The sequence below is a fragment of the Equus quagga genome, chromosome 1 (genome assembly GCF_021613505.1).
Source record: "Equus quagga isolate Etosha38 chromosome 1, UCLA_HA_Equagga_1.0, whole genome shotgun sequence".
NCBI classification, from domain to species: domain Eukaryota; kingdom Metazoa; phylum Chordata; class Mammalia; order Perissodactyla; family Equidae; genus Equus; species Equus quagga.
Window position 1 is genome coordinate 158,599,528 of NC_060267.1, and position 17,792 is coordinate 158,617,319.

Here is a 17,792-nt window from a genome sequence, read left to right on the forward strand (position 1 = left end):
AAGACTCAAGAGCTGTTCCAAAGGCGAGTCTTTGGAATAACATTTCATTAATTGCCCACATAGTTTTCAATCAGTAACTAACCCCTAATTATGCTGAAAGTTCATCCTTGAGCGTGCATTCCTTAAAATAGCAGTTATCATTTTTTTCATATTGCAAAAGGAATATGTATTCACTGTAGAAAATATGCTAAATACGGAGAAGCTAAAAGAAAGAAATAAGTATCATAAGCATGTCCTCCTCATGAATATCACCCTATTAACATTTTGGTACATATCCTTCTAGTCTTTTTTGACATGTAGATATATACATATATTTTTTTATTTTTCAGAAATGGGACCATTCTGTGCATACTGTTTTGAAAATGGCTTTTTTCCTTCAACAGTATTTCATTAACATTTTTCTTTCAAGTATACACTTTATTAGTACTCGTTATCTGAAGTTCTTCAGATTTTTTTTTTAATTTATTTTTTTTGAGGAAGATTAGCCCTGAGCTAACATCTGCTGCCAATCCTCCACTTTTTGCTGAGGAAGACTGGCCCTGAGCTAACATCCATGCCCATCTTCCTCTTCTTTATATGTGGGACGCCTACCACAGCATGGCTTCCAAGCGGTGCCATGTCCGCACCCAGGATCCGAACCTGTGAACCCTAGGCCACCGAAAGGAATGTGTGCACTTAACCGCTGCACCACCTGGCCGGCCCCTCTTCAGATATTTTTATTGCTATTATCTCAGATGATGAGAATGTATCACGAAGTCTTAACGGTTATATCATTCAGGGTTCTTGGTTGCGAACAACAGAAATGGACTCTGGCTAAATTTCGCAGAAAGGGAGTTTACTGGAAACATTGGCAGCTGCCAGGATGGGGGAAGATGGGCCAACCAGACTCAGAACATGGAAAGAAAATGCCCACTCCGATGAAGCACTAGAATTTCTACCTAAATACGTGCACATTTAAAAATCAGGCCTACCTGCTCGACTCTGCAGACTCTACTCCATTCACTTAGGTTAGAACCAAGAGAAAATAGATGTGGGCTGGATGCCAAGATGGTAAAAGATGAACAACTCAGAGCTGATATAAATAGAAAGGAGTCCCGCAGCTCCAACGAGAGGGGTATTACATAATGAGATCAGCAGACCAGCGCTCCCGCTGCTGGCTGCATTGTGAGTCAGATGTACGACAGGCTGGTCCTCATTTCTCACTCATTGCTGTTTATGGAGCACACACGTTATTGTTATTTGTTTGAGTGACGCGAATGACCACAGTGGGCTGCCCTGAGGAGGCTTGTGAAACAAGGAGCTGGAAACAAGGGCTGGATGACCTGAATGTGAAATGCTCAGAGGCTGTGGTGACGTGGAAAAGCTTAGAAGGCCAGCCCAGGACGTGAGGATTTAAGGCGGTGCTATATCACAGCAGCAAATGAAGACCTTTCATTCCCCTGCAGTCCCCCCCCCCCCCCCCCCCCCCCCCCGCCCTGCGCCCAGAAATTGCTAAGTCTGAGACTATGCATTAGTCTGGCTGATATAACAGTTTGAAACTAGGCCATTTGAAATATAAGATGAATTCTTGGGGATAGGCGAGAAAATATGCCATTTTGAAAAGCCATCTTCTACTAAAATCATTGCATAATGGCATTCGGCAGCGTTAAAAATGACATGGAGAAGAAATAGTGCTTCCAGAATAGAATTTCTCTTAGCTTTCTTTAGAGTTCTGGGGAGTTCTTCCAGAGAAATGTATTCTTGGTTGGTTGAGTAAAACTGGATCTACAACAAGTGTTCTAATCGGGAGAGGCTGTGCTCCATACTGCACTGGACTCTTAGTGGTGACAAAAAAATATTAGTCTCTGTCATTCTCCTCCACTCCCTTCCCCCACCCTACTCTCCAAAACGCTAAACAGCCCTTGGTGATGCTTCATTCGTACAAGGGGGGCTTGCTGAGAAAGTTAGTGCCCTTGTCTATGAAGTTTTCTTTTTTCTTTTCGTATTTTCTCAGAAAATAAAGACTTCAAAGGGTTGGCAATAAGGAGAAGTCAAGAAACGGGCAGTAAAAAGGAGAAAGAAAAGGAGGGAAATGACATATGTTGAGAACCTGCTAGTCCACTCTGCACACATCTTCTCAGTTAATCCTCCCAACCACTCGGTGAGTAGCTGTTAGTATTTCCATCTTACAGAGGAGTTACCTGAGAGAGAGGGTAAGAGATTTGCCAGGACCACAGATGTGAAATAGAAGAAACCAGATGTAAATTGTGGTTTCTCCCACTTCACACTGTTTTCACCATAACGCTCACAGGCAAGGAAAAGGAAACAGGTGAAGGACATGGCATTGACAGGGAGAGGAGAGAAGAGGAAACAGGATGATTTTATGACGTTTGTAATTGGCATTTGTTGATGTTGACATCTGCATTTGTAGCTGATCACGATGTAACATATAATACAAAATTGTATAAATGTAAAGAGCTGATTCTTAACCAGATTTATTTAAAAACATGGTCACTAACCGCTAATTAATATGAAAACTGTCTGCGGCTCACATATTCCTGCTCTTTACATTATCAGAAGTATTTTTGTGATAATTCATTCCAATATCTGATAAGTTTTGTCACTGGCCATATCTATCTATCTATCTATCTATCTATCTATCTATCTATCTATCTATCATCTATCTATCTATCATCTATCATCTAATCACTCATCTTTTCTCATATATATACCATACTCACATGCACACATACATACATACACACTCAAAAAAAGATTTTAATTCTTGGGACATCTTTAGGTTTTTATGTTATTTAAAAAAATATAGAGCCAGACCTGATTAAAGTTAGTTGGTTAAAGTTCTGCGCTCTCACCGCTTTGGTGTCCTGGGATCGTTTCCCAGTTGCAGAACCACACCAGTTGCCCTGGTGTGGTGGTGGCTCACGCAGAAGAACTAGAAGGACTTACAATTAGGATGTACAACCGTGCACTGGGGCTCTGGGGAGGGAAAAAAATAGAGGAAGACTGGCAACAGATGTTAGTTTAGGGCGAACCTGAAAAAAAAATAATATCTTCTGATTATAAAAATAATTTTGCTCATTGAAGAGAAGTTTAAAAGTGTGGTGAAAATAAAAATCACCCAAATCTTATAAACCAGTGGAAATCACTGTTAGCAGCTTGTTGTATTTCCCTATATTCTAAAATATATATGTACAGAAAAAACCTTTCTGTTTTGAGATAAGTATAGATTCATAAGAAGTTGCAAGAAGAGTACAGAGCTGTCCTGTGTACACTTACCCAGTTACACCCAGTGATTATATCTTATGTAACTATGGTACAATATCAAAACCCAGGAAACTGGCATTGGTACAATTACATGTATATAGTTCTGTCATTTTTATTGCAAGTATATATTCGTGTAACTACCACCGTAATAAAAATTGTATATATACGTTTAAAAAGTTGAGTTCAGTCTGTGTAATCTGCTGTATAACTTTTTTCCTCCACTTAATACTCTACATGCAGAACATTTTTCAATACAATTATTCTCTCTCCTATAAGGACAACATTTTTTATGTCTGTCTAGTATTCCATTTATGGACATATACATTTCGGTGCATCTTGCATAATTTCTTTAAAGCAGAATTAGGTGGTCAATGGCTATTTTAAAGGTATTTGCTGCATATTACTGAATTCCTTAAAATAGTGTATCAGTTTATACTCATGTGGGCCAAAATGAAGATGCCCATTAAGCAGTGAGTTGGCCAAACTGTGCGTTAGTATTAAAAGAAATCAATACCTATTTGAAAGGTGAAAAGTATTATTTTATTGTGTTTTAAGTTGTATATATGTGATTTCTAGTAAGGTTGAATATTTCTTATGTTTATTGAACATTTATATGTCTTTCTTATAAATTCTTTATTCCTGTACTTTAGCCATATTTTTATATGGGGGATTTTTTTCTTTATATATTTGTAAGTGTCATTTATGTGTGAAGGATATTATCCCACTATCCCATATGTAGTAACATTTTTTTATATGTTAGTTTCAGTTTCTTGTTCGGCTTTTAATTTTGTTTATGATTTCACAGTACAGAAATTAAGAATTTTTGTGTTATTAAACCTATCAATCTTTCTTCTTGTAGTTTCTACCTTTGGAGATTCTTTTCCACATTGAAATTATATTTAAATCATACTTTCTTTTTGTTCTGTTAGGATTTATTTTTTATTTTATACTCTACAACATCTGCCATCTGTTTTAGCATATAGTATAAGCTTAGTATCTAGTTTAATTTTGATTCTAAATTGTTAGCTATCCCTGCAAAGGCTATTAAAAGAGTCCCTTTCATTAATCTGAAATGTTTCATTTATCATATATTAAAGTTATATGTATACTGCACATAGGATAGAAAGTGGATTTGAATTCATATTCATTCATTCATTTACTCATTCATTCATTCACCTATTCATTCTTCCATTCACTCCTTCCACAGACATTTGCTTAGTTCCTACCATGTGCTCTAGATGTAGTGGTTAAAGTGATGTGCAAGATGGATAAAGTACCTGTTGTTATAGGACTTTTCATTCTTTTAGGAGAGGGTTGGGGGGGAAACAGTTATACCAAACAAGTAAAAAAAATGGAAATTCTAGATGGAAGTTCTGTGAGAAAGAGAAAATATTATTACTTCTCAAGACCTCACGCTCTAGTCCAAACCAACACCCTCTCTTGCCTGGATTATTGCAATGGTTTCCTAATTGGGCTCCTTGTGTCCGGCCCGGCTCTCTTTTAGTCTCTTCTCCGTGCAACTGCCGGTGCAATCCTTCTAAAACATAAATCAGAGGACCCAGCTCCTCTGCTGGAAAGCCTTCGATGGCTCCCTCCTCATTGTCTATGACTGGATAACAAATTACTGTGAACTGGTGGCGCGAAACAACACGCATTTGCGTCTCACTGCTTTGGTGAGTCAGGACTCAGGCTGATTGTGGGCCCTCTTAGCGTCTATCCGCCTGAGACAGGAAGGCAAAGCCCTTAGAGGACCATGGAGCCCCCATAACTTCTCCTGTCCTTTGTAGCTCTCTGACCATAGCTCCACCACTGTCTCCTTGCCCCTGCTTGGCTGCCCACGGCCCCTTGGACGTCCTCAGACAGGCCAGGCACTCCGCGGCCTCGAGGCTTGTGCTCTGGCTTTTCCGCGGCGTGGAATGTGCTTCCTGCACCCAACCTCTGGCTGACTCCTTTGTCTCCTCCTCTTGGCTTGTGTGTCACTTGTCAGTGTCTCTGTCCACCCCATCTAATGATGCACACCGCTCCTCCCCGCCCTGACTCCTGCACTGCCAGTCTCCCTCCTGTGCTCTCTGTTTCTTTCTTCTGCAGCACACGTTGCTTCTGACATGGTATCTTTGCTGAGGTTGTTATTCACCACATGTCTTACCTCCCTAGAAAGTAGGCTCCACAGGGCCAGGGATCTTTGTTTTCTTCGTGGTCTATGGCCAGCTCCCAGAATGGTGCCTGGCACTAAGCGAGCATTTAGTAAATATGGTTGAATAAACAGGGCTAGGAACTACCTAATGACGTTTGAACCGAGTTCTGAAGAAGAGGCCTTCTCTGAAAAGATCTGAAGGAAGATTGTTTCAGGCAGATACTTCTAAAAACATATTTTATATACAAGTGCTTCTATTCTAAGCACTTTTCAAACATTATTTCATTTAATCTTCTAACAACTCTATGATATACGTACAGTTATTATTCCCATTATACAGATAAGGGAATGAGGCACAGGGAAGTTAACTTACCCAAATCACACAGTCAGTATCTAAATGCAGGCAGAAAGCCAGGCAAATGAGGCCAGAGCCTGCACACTTAACAGCTGTGCTTTGCTGCCTTTCAAGGCATAGCCAGTGCAAAGGCCCTGAGGCTGGAACAAATTTGGAGTTTTTGGAAGGAGAGTAAGAAGACCAGGGTGGCTGGTGTTTATTTAGGGATGAGGAATACAACATGAACTGAGTTCAGAGAAGTAGGTGAAGGCGAGAACATAGAAGGCATTATAGACTGGGCTAAAGGGTGTGGTAAAGAGTGTTCTTATTGCTGGTGGCTTTTAACAGAGCAGTAATGCGATCTGATTTAGGTTTTTGAAAATGTGCTCTGGATCCTGAATGGAGAAGGAATTTTGCAAGGGAGAAGGAGGTAAATTAAAAAAATTCCTTGTGAACAATTCTAATTCTGTTTCCCCTGGACATATTTTTTAAAAAGTTGTATTAGTTTATAAATACCTCCTCAAACCTGTTTGACTCCTAGATATATTAGCTAATGGAATATCTTTATATTTTTATTATGTTTTATTATTTTTTGCATTGTGAGCCTTAATTTACGAAGATGCAGGTGACGCAACATTAGGACTTTTAGGAAGATGAGCAGAAAGCTTCACATGCCCTGGTGTCAAACTGCAACTAGTGTCTAATATCTTGGCTCAATTCCAAAATTCAATCTGATTTTTTTAAGCAGCTTTATTGAGGTGTAATTTACATACCATACACTTCACCCAGTTTCAGTGAATAATTCAGTGATTTTTAGTATATTTGCAGGGTTGCGCAACCATCACCACATTCTCATTTAGAACACTTCCATCACCTCAGTAAGAAACTTGGTGCCTGTTGGCGGTTACTTCCCACTCCCACCGTTAGCCTTAGGCAATCACACATCTATTTTCTGTCTATAAATTTTCCTTTTCTGGACATTTCATAGAAATGGAATCATACAGTGTTTGATCTTTCAAGTCTAGATTTTTCACTCAGTGCACTGTTTTTGAGATTCATCCACGTTTTAGCATATATCAGGACCTCATTGCTTTTTGTCACTGAAGAGTATTCTGTTGTATGGACGTACTGCATGTGGTCTATTATTCAACAGCTGATGGACATATGGGTCATTTCCACTTTTGGTTATTGTACATAGAGCTGCTTTAGACATTCCTGTCTAAGTCTTTGTGTGGACATATGTGTTCATTTCTCATGAGAGGAGATATCATTTGGGAGGAGTGGAATGGCCAGATCTTTAGACAAATCTATGTTTACCGTTAATTTTAAAAGTCTTAAAATAAAATCAGAATAACCTACACCATGACAATTTTGATAAATTGCCATTCTCAAATAATCTTTATTATTTTGTTATTAAATTTGGAAAACTAGCTTTCATTATATATTTGAAATTTTAACTTATTTAATAAGGAATGTCTCTGCATTTCATAATATTTCAAATAGTGAGAAATAATTTCTCTATGCTCATAGGTGCTCAATTTTCTTGGTGCTCAATTTGTGATTTGATTAAAAATGCCTTTAAAATGAAGATGTTCTATAAATTATTGTTTTAGAACATATAACATATGGAGTTATTTCTGCCTTTAACATAATCTTCTGTGGAACAGGAGGTATGAAAATCACAGAGTGAATATCTTTCTTCTTTGTTATTTTAGCTGCTGACATTTTAAATTCAATTTAGCAGTGGCCTTATATTTTTAAAGTTAATGAAGTGGATTTCAGGTTCAGTTAACAGTAATTTAAGATGACAATTAAATCATTAGTGAAGCTAATTATTAAATGGAAAACTCACTGTAATCCTCAAGCTCATAATGAAATGAAATCTGAGGGCCAAGGGCTGTGCAGACCGTGAGCTGGTGGGTGTGTAGCTCTTTTAACAAAGCAGCGCAATAGCAAGGTTGACAGATGACAGTTCTGCGCACGGTATTCTTTCCAGCAGGCTGAAGTTTAATATTTAGGTTCATTTCTAGTCATGATTCTTATTTAGCTAAGTCACATAGGGTGTAAAACACTGTTTCACAGTATCTCAAGCAGTGTTTCTAAATATAAATATATCCATTATGTTTATCCCATTTATGTCAAACTCCTGTGACAAATATAGTAGTTGCCATGTTTATTATAATAAAAGGGAAATAGGAATGATGCTGCTAGGAATGCTCTTGTACCTTGCTTTTGGTAAGCAAGTGCGTGCATTTCTTTTGAGTATATACCTAGAGCAAAATTGCTGGATAATGAGGAATGCTATGTTCAACTTTGGTAAGTAAGGCCAAACCATTTCTCAAAGTGATTAAATTTCTTAATACTCCCATCACCAGTGTTTGAGAGTTTCTGTTGCTCTATCTTATTTTAATAGGTAGAACTGGAGATAACCCAGGTCCATCAACAGTGAAATGGATTAAGTGGTGATGTAGATAGACAATGGAATACTATACAGCAAGGAAAATGAACTATAGGGTTCAGGTAACACATGCTCAAATCTCAAAGATAAAATATTGAGTGAATAAAGCAAGATGCAAAGTAAAAAATACTGTATGATCTCTAGTTTTATAAGGTTAAAAAAGACAAAGTTAAGCTGTGGTGTTAGAAGTCAGGATCGTGGTTACTTTGGGGAAGTGCAGGCGGTTAGTGATGGGAAGGGGTGAGGGGAACTTCTGGGTGTTGGTAATGTTCTGCTTCTTGACCTCGGTCTCTTCACTTTCTGATATTTCTTTGAGCTGTGTACTTACGATCGCCTTCATGTCTGCATGTTAAATTTCAACAAAAAGTAATAGACAAGTAGGTATTCAATTTAGGAGAACATTAGCTTTATCTCCTTTTGATTTTAATTGTAACATCAATTTGAACTTAAGCAGAATCATTAAAGTAAAATGTGTTAAAAAACTCTCTTTCACACTGAAAAGATTCCTTGATATACGCTACGAATTTCCTATCTTAGAGAGTATTTTTTGCCCTTTATTTTTCGAGTTGTTTTTACAGTTGTCTTTGTACTTTTGTTCCTTTATCATATCTTTAAAATTCTGCCAGTTTTATAGCACATTTTAGTTTCCGACAATAACATTACTCTTGGGATTCTTTTATTTCAAAGCAATTTGAGTTGTTTTCTCATATACTTATTTTGTAAATTCCCAAAAAATCAACCAGGATTTTTGTTTTGATTACTTTAACTTCATAAATTAATTTGGGAGGAATTGACGTCTTTACAGATTTTTTTATCCACATGTGTTTATGTATGATGTCTCCTCATTTGTCTTCTCTTGTGCTATTTTGTATTAGTAACTTTTAAAACTCAATGATAGTAACATAGTTAAAATGTGAATACGTTCGTGTTGTTAAAAAATTAAAACATCACCAATAAGCCTATAATCCCAAATTCAGATATACCACTTTCCCCTCCATGGGGCTGTCCACAGTCATCAATTTGAGGTGTACCCCTCCAGACTTTTCTACACATCTGCAAATGTACAAATGTACCCACAGAAGACATATGGCATCGGGTCATGATTTTTTTGTCTACATGAATTGTATCATATAATCCATATTTGTGCATGTGTTTTGCTTTTTATTTCCCCCTCCCAACAAAATGGCTTAGAGCTCTTTCCATACTAGAACGTTGGAATTACCTTATTCCTTTAAATTGCTGATTAGTGTTCAATAGGATGGATATGTTACGGATTATTTATCCATTCTATTAATGGACATGTGGATTGTTTCAACTTATTATGATTATAAACAATGCTAAACCATAGCCTATTTACCTCTCCTCGTGCACATTTACAAGTTTTTCTCTAAAGTAGACTTTGAAAGATGGAATTGGTCAAAGGGTATGCACATATGAAGTTTTGATTAAAACTGTCTAATTCTTCTCTATAAATATTTTTCTAATTGCCATGTCCACTAAAATTTATTCCTACCATTTCATTAACACTTCATATGTTAAACACCATAGGAAATGGTAAAAATGAATTATTATTGCTCTCGTGGAATTTACATTGAATATGATCTAGTATATAAATAGTTGTAACATAAGGCAGTAAAAATAATTCCTTAAAGGTAGCTGAATTTGTAGAAGTAAGAGCTTGTGGTGCTTGGCAATGGGAAAACGTGTTAGCCTATCTCCAGGATGCCTTATTGAATTCATCCCAGCCAAAAGGGTAGGCTCTGAAACCCAATTTCTTGGCCCACTTGATGGATTCATTTTTCAGGACCAGATTCACAATTACCAATCTCACAGAGCCTGAAGTGCAAAACCAATTTATTAATGCATAGGAAGATTACAAGTGCAGAGGGTGCAGATATCCCTTCCACCTGTCACCTTCTGTCCCTGGATAACCCACATAGAAAGCCAAATTATCACTTGAAAGCCAGCTAGCCCAGTTTTTTAGAAAATATATCCACATGGCAGTCCATTTGGCATGTAGTCTGTGTGAAATCTCTCAACTAGGTAAACAAATTTATAATCTTGATCACTGAGTATGGGAGAGGAAGAGTGGAGTTAGTTACAGGATTACCACCTCCACAATGTGGGACATACCTGCCCCTGGTATGTCAGGCAGATGTCTCCTAGGCAAAGACATCCTTTCCCTTTGGACACCGCTGGGCTGGGTCCAGCCAATATTTGTCTCTAGCATTCTCTCCTTTCTGGGCTCTCAAAAATGGACAATCCTCCATCTGATGGGTACATTATATTCCACTGCAATCAAGTATTATTCTCTAGCAGCCGTCTATGTTATTTAATTCTAATAATAAAATCGGTAATTACAGTCAGTCAAGTGTATTTAGGGCTTATGATGTGTCAGGCACAGTTCCAAGTGCTTTGAGTACATTGACTCATTTAATCTCTTTCAAGTGTCTTTCTCTATCTCCATTTTTGTCCATCACGTGTTGGTTTGATAGCTTATCTATCTGAGAAAGCAAACTCATTTATTTTGTTTACACGTTCTTGGAGTGACCCTCAGAATAGGGGCAACATATGGAAGCACAATTAAAATACGGCAAGAATTCTAAGTGGGAGAGAATCTTTTTGACTAGGTCAATAAGGGAAACTTCTCATGAAGGAAGAGAAGGGGCTTTAAAACAGGAGTAGAATTTCTATTGGTAGAGATAGGAGAAAATTCCATGCTTTAAAAAAATAAATGACAGTTTTCTTGCTTAAAAGGTTGTGTCACTTACCTGGAAAGTTTGTTTATGTGAAATCCCTAATTTCTCATAACGCCTGATAAAGGAGATGTATTTTATAAACAATTTGCTATTGGGGGTAGGGGTGGGGGGAGAATGTGGATATTTTCCTGTAAAATTTTTATTGTCTGATTAAACTAAACGGACATAAAACAAAACTGTCATTGGCTCTGTGAGCCTTTTCTTTTTAATTGTGTTTCTCACACACTTGTACAATTTATAACTTAATGAAAATGAGGCTCAAGAGATGCTCTTAAAATCCAGGAGGGGAAATTAGAATGCATTGCCGTTGATTGCAGCATTTGTTATTTTAGAGGGAAAAAGCATCCGTGGTCACTTATAAATTGTGAGTCTGACCTACATTGCAGAGCTAGCAAATTTCCCTGGGAACCTGATCAATAACACACTGTTAAAAGAGGACCTTGCTAACAGCCTTTCCTTAGAAAAAGCTAAGGTTGACAGTCAAGAAAACAATTTGTTCAATTTCATCTACTCTTCTGGAATTCCCATCAGGTAGAATTGCTCCCTATTTCATAGTCATGAAAGTGTTTCATGTAAAAAAAGAATGTTGGTGTTCATTGCATTTTTAATACAAAAGTTCTACATAGGCACTTCTGGATAATTATGGTAACAGCCTAGCTGTGTGTGACGCCTCTTCTCCCAACTTCCATTACGGTACCCTGAAAAAATGCCCAAAGGAGACACAACTGACCACAGAGGAAGAAACTAAAGGGAAGGCAGCAAGTCAAATTTTGCATGAAATTCCTACTATCATTGACAGAGATGAATTGAGAAGCCTATTCTTGGACTACACAGAATACTCATTACATCACAACTGTGTAGAGAGTCTCAGAGGCGATAGAAAGAGATAGTAAGTCAACCCCTATTTAAACATCGCCATCCTTAAAATCAGGATTTCTCAACCTCGGCACTGCTGATATTGGGACTGGATAATTCTTTGTTGTGGGAGGATATTCTGTGTATTATGGGATGTGTAGTGGCACCCCGGCCTCTGCCCACTAGATGCTGGTGGCATTCCATACCCTCCCCCATAGTTGAGACAGCCAAACATGTCTCCAGACATTGCCAGATTCCTTGAGGGGCAAAATGGCCCTGGGTCGAGAACCACAACCAAATGACTAGAATCGCCAGAGCCTGGAGTTCCTCTCTGTCCCACCTCTCTTTTGTCATCATTGGACTCTCTCTTTTCAATTTTTATGACAGGAAGTCCAACCGAAGGAGGACTCGCACCTGTCCTTCCTCATCTTAGCTCTAGCTGCTCCCCAACGAGCAGGAGAGTGACTGGTTATACCTTGCCCAAACCCCAGCCTGGGACCCAGGAGCTCTGGGCAGCAAGATTCCTTTCCCTTTAGACCTCTCCCAGTCTCTCCCTCTCACGTAGCACTGCCAGGGATTAAGGGATTCCCCATCAGGAAGTCAAGGGGGACTGATTTTAGTGCCCTGAAGCCTGGAGCACCTTGTCCCTAAAGAAATTTAAGAACCTGTATTTGACCAAAATTGATGTATGGTGCTAGATGGTCAAGTAATGGTTACTTTTGAGGGAGGGGATATTTACAGGGAGGGGACACAAAGAAAGCTTCTCCAGTGATGGAAGCATTCTATATCTTGGTCTAGGTGGTGGTTACATGTATGTTAAAATTCACCGAGCCAAACTGTTAAGCTGGGTGCACTTTACTGTGTTTAAGTTACACCTCAATTAACAACAACAAAAGGAAAGGCTCAGGAGGAAGAAAATCCTACGTAGGGCATATTAAAAGGCAAAGGCAAAGGACCATTTCTTTGAAGATTGCTAGGGAGAATGTATCTCTGAGAATTAAGACATGAACAAGTTAGAACGCATGTGCTTGCATCAAAGGGTCAGTTTGGGAAGTCTAATTGATTCTCTGTAGCCCACGCAGGTGGCTCTCCATAATCCCAAGGAAGCAAAGGAAAATTAGCATGAAAAGCTGGAGCTGTTATTCAACCTATTGCTACAGTCTTGGAGAAATTTCAGCAAACTACAAGGATAACGGTTGGATTTTAAAAACACAATAGATAGCCCATCCATGCTGTGCCAGCAGAAGCAGACTCCACATGCCCACTAGAAAGTCAGGAAGGAGAAGCTCCATGTCAGTCCCTCTGCGTCCTTGAATGCAAGCAGCGTGCGAATCTGGATTCTATGCAGAGTTTCTGCTGCTGCACAGGTCCTGTTTTTTAAGGCAGAGAGTTCTCTGCTCCCCACCTCCCTCATGACACCACTTCTTCTACATCTTAATCTGGAGAGCAATATCCTAGACAATGTTGGGGTCGAATGGAGTGCAAGGGGCCAGCAATGGCTCATTGTTTTGGGTACTAGAGCCTACACAAGTGATGCATTGTATCCAGCGTAATAACAGTGAGCTGGAAGATGTCTTGAGTCAGGCCTGATGTGTTTAGAACAGTCAGAATTCCAGAGTGATCAGGGCAATAGTGGCAGATAGTGGTACCTCAAATCACATGTCATTACGGAACATGATGTGCACATGACATTTCGTGACAGTTCCCCTAACTCCCACTTCTAACCAGGTTTCCACCTCTACTGTTCTCCTAACTAGAGATTTCAAGGCCGCCACTGCTGTCCAAAGCACCAGTATGCCCAGAGCGGTCAGGTGCTCTGCCAACTCACGAATCCCAACAGGTCCACATTTTGAACATGGTCGTTCTGTCCAGAGTGGCTGGCATGTCTGAAATGGGGAGTGTGTTGGGTGTAATAATCTGTTAGGTCTTCAATGTGTCCACAGTGCTCAATTTGTCCAGGCCAACAGAGTCTGTGCTGCTGTTTGCATTTCTGTAGCATCTCCTCCAGGCCTAGATGAACTTTAGTATGTTTAGGAGGCAAGGTGGTCTGAGGACATACATGGCTTGGGGCTGGGTGTGTGCATGGGGCTTTTGCATGCCACTTGGGGATGTGGGTTTCCACTGCTCCAGGACTGTGACTCTGGCTTGGCCGTTCAGTCTCTTAAATTGCTACCTCCTCTCCCAGAGAAGGAGGAATCGCACCTGTCCTTCCTCATCTTAGCTCTAGCTGCTCCCCAACGGACAGGAGAGTGACTGGTTATACCTTGCCCAAACCCCAGCCTAGGACCCAGGAGCTCTGGGCAGCAAGATTCCTTTCCCTTTAGACCTCTCACCTAGCACTGCCAGGGATTAAGGGACTCCCCATCAGTGGCCTCAGCATCTCTCTCTCTTGCTTCCTGGTTTTGTGTACTAAGAGACATTATTCATTGATTTGCTTATTTCTTAGTTTATGCATTCACTCAGCAAACATTTATTACCTCTTAGTTTATGCATTCATTCAGCAAACATTTATTATTTAACATCTACTGTGTTTTGGGCATTACCATATGGGTGAGGGCTATAGCAGTATATAAAGCAGACAAGATCCTTGTTCTCTTGGAGCTTATTTCCTAGTGGAGAAAGCAAACTAAGTGAATAAACAATCGAGCCAGTTTATACGAGATGGCGATAAGTGCTGTGATGTAAATAAAACCAGGATGTGTGATATTGACTGGGGTGGGGTGGCAGGTGCTGAGAAGATAGAGTTGTTTGCCTGTGCAAATAAGAATGCCAAAGACCTAGGAAAGTCTTACAGTAGCCCCAAGCTTGTTAAGTGTAGCGGAGACTTGGTAGGCTATTGGCATCCACTTCCCCCTCATTCCATCCTAAACCAACCACTTCCCAGTGAACATGGGTCTCAGGGAAGCTCAGTGACCCACCTTCAGTGCTTGGCCCTGATTCATATCACTGTCCTAATAACACCATCCCCTGGCCAGTGATTAGTCTAAGAATCTGGGCCTAAGCCAATCAGCATATAGGATTTTCCTGTCAAGAGGGATTGGTTCAGGAAGGGGCACATGATCCCGTCTGAGCCAGTGAGATGTGCAGGATCATTTTCTGGAAATGTCTGGGGAGTTTTCTGTTCCTATTGGGAATAGATGGTCTCTCTCTTTTATTAGATGTGAACAGGGAAGCAAGCAGACACAAGCGTCCTTGGCAGCTGCCTGATGGCCAGAAAGCAAATATTCCTGACAGGAAACTTGACACTCTGGTTGGCTGAGTGCAGAGAAGGAAATTATCTGGTTCTTGAGGACATCAGTGAACCCCTAAACCAACCCATCTTAAAAGCTGTCTTCAGCACTCATCATTCGTGTGCAGCCACGGCTTCTGTTTATGCACAGAGCAGGCCAGAGGAGCCCCCAGGAGCAGCCCTCAACCAATGACGGACAGGAGATGATGGCTAACGACCTCAGCTTTCTTGTCCCTTGCTTGAGACAACTCTGAGGATCCAATGTGACAGAGAAGCCCTCTCCTAGTAGGGGATATTTACACTGAACTGAGAAGGACAAGAAGCCATCCATGGGAAGACTTCACAGCTGAGGAACTAGGTTGGCAAGGACCCTAACGTGGCATTTGTTTTGGCATATTCTGGAATCAGAAAAAAGGAAGGCAAGTATGGCTGGCCTCTGGTTAGCAGACGGCTGGGGTTCTAGAATCAGGGAATCCGGCTAAGCCCTCTTCCTCCTCTTGCTTGCAGCTTCATCTTGAGCAAGTCATTTAACCCATTTAAGTCTTAGTTTCCTCATCATTAAATGTGCTTCAGAATAGCACCCACGTGACAGGGCTGTAATGAGAATCAAATGAACTCATGCATGTGAAATGTTTATCACAGTCCCCGGCCTGGAGGAGTTATTCTCACTTCTAGATTAGGTTTACTTGCCTAACGTTCAATTTGCCATGGATTTTCTGTCTTTTCGTGGTCATTGTCAGAATGAGCAGAACAAGATCCCGCCCAGCTGAACCTTGGGACGATGGAGTGCAAACCACCGCTGGTGAGCCCTGAGGAGCCATAACTAAATGTTTTATAGAGAAAGATTATCTGGATCCATTCAGAGCTCTAGCTGCCCCAGAGTTTATCTCCTTGCCAGGAAATCTGGAAGCATGCTTTAAAAGCTTGCGAAATGTAAGATAAGTGTAACATCTGAGCAAGAAGACATCGCCTCTCCTGCAGTAGGGTCTGCTGCAAACTATCAAAAGATAATCTGTCAAAACCCATAAAGATTGTGGCCCACAATAAACGCTTTGGCCAATTTGTCCATCAAATATAATTAGAAACCTACTACAGACATGTTATTGAGAAAAACTGGAAGTGCTAACACAGTTCTGCTGGAATACAGATAATTAATCACCTGACGGACCTTGACGCGTGTTAGGGGCTGCTTTGAAAGCCTGCCTCTGGACCGTGCATGCTAACAGATATTATTACTTCAGGAAAGATTCTGAAGTAGCCGTTATGTCGAGGGCCATCAAAAATACTACTCCCTCTTTGGGCCATGTTAGCTGCCGACCAAGCTATTGCAAAGTCGCATATGTTCATTGCACAGATAACTATATGCGGTGATTCCAGAGTTTGTCTGCAAGAGAGAACAATTCCACCCAGAATGCTTTTAGCAATGTGCTTTCATGAGTCCACAGAGAAAGCCACTGGATTTAATAATGTGTATTCACTTACAACAACAAAGACCAAGAAAATGTGTTTCAATTCACCTGGCAGGAATGATATTTCCTTTAGAGCTCCCTGTCAGAGAAGTCTAATAAAATAGTAGAAACGGCTAAGTAATATTTATCTAGGGCAAGTAATATTTTTCTGACCTCTAGTAAGCTCTTAAAGTAATCAAACCTTTCCACATTTAGTCAAAAGCTATTTAGTGACCATTTCTGTCTACCATCATATACTAATTTTCTATAATTATGTGCTATTAAAAATGAAATGAAGAGAGAGAGAGAAAGATCCAATTCCTAGCTCTGCCACTTCTTCATTCTTTGACCTTATTAATTATAATAGTAATAATGACAGTTAATATTTATGACAGCTTGCCAGGTCCCTAGCGTTATGCTCAGCACTTAACTTACATCCATCTCATCTAATATTTGCAAAAAGCCTTTGGGAGGGAGATGTATCATCATTATATCCTTTTTATAGTTGAGCAACGGAGACTTTGAAAGGTTAAGGCACTGTCCAGGGTCACAGTCTTAGTAGATGACTCGGTTACATTTCCAATTGGGCTGCCTGGCCTGGCAGATCATGTATTCACTGTATATTCTGCCTCCTCTGGGGCCTAATTTCCACATCTATATTTGTTTTCCTCTCCTAGGTAACTGGGGAGTCCAGGGCTCAGCCCAGACTGCGTTTCCAGACTTGGCGTGGGAGTGAGTGGGGCTGGCTTACAGCTGAGGGCATGGAGCAAATGTGACTGGAAGCAAGGCTGCGCGCCGTGGGAGGGCAAGGCAGGGAGCAAGGGGGCGTCGGAAATGCCCCCTCCCGGTCCAGCCATCCAAAGGGACGGATCAGCAACAGAGAACCTGTAAGACTGAGCAAGCAAGTTTGGGAGGCAGACTGGAAAGATTGCCAGCATCTGGGAGACTTAAGTAACGGGAGCTTTTCAGAGGATGCCCAGGGCAAAGGATGTTGGTGGGGCAGAGCTGCAGAGGGTGCCAAGCACATTCCTGCCATCCGTGAGACAGAGCTAACAAATGTCTCTCTTCCGCAGATCTTGCGAAGAGTAAGTGAAATAGCCTGTGTGTCAATACTTTACAAACTCGAAAGTGAGAGGTCTTGTTACAAAGGGCTGTCTGCGTTTGTACATGCCAGATAAAATGAATCTCTGCCTCTGTGTTTCTCTCCCAGCAGCCTTGGCTGTGGATTTCTGACCTAGGACACGTCAGGTGGGTTTAGGACTAGGAGGAAAGTAAGAAGATTGTTTTGACAAAGAAAGAGAGGAGATAACT

At 40.4% G+C, this 17,792-nt stretch overlaps 1 protein-coding gene across 1 annotated transcript in view; it reads left to right on the forward strand.

Moving 5' to 3' along the window:
- Positions 1–17,792, forward strand: part of LOC124226726 (uncharacterized) — a 245,622-nt gene that overhangs the window by 71,449 nt on the left and 156,381 nt on the right. The window contains exon 3 of the mRNA XM_046640420.1: positions 17,269–17,566. Within this exon, the coding sequence (XP_046496376.1) occupies positions 17,269–17,566 (298 nt within the window). The remainder of the gene's footprint in view (positions 1–17,268; positions 17,567–17,792) is intronic.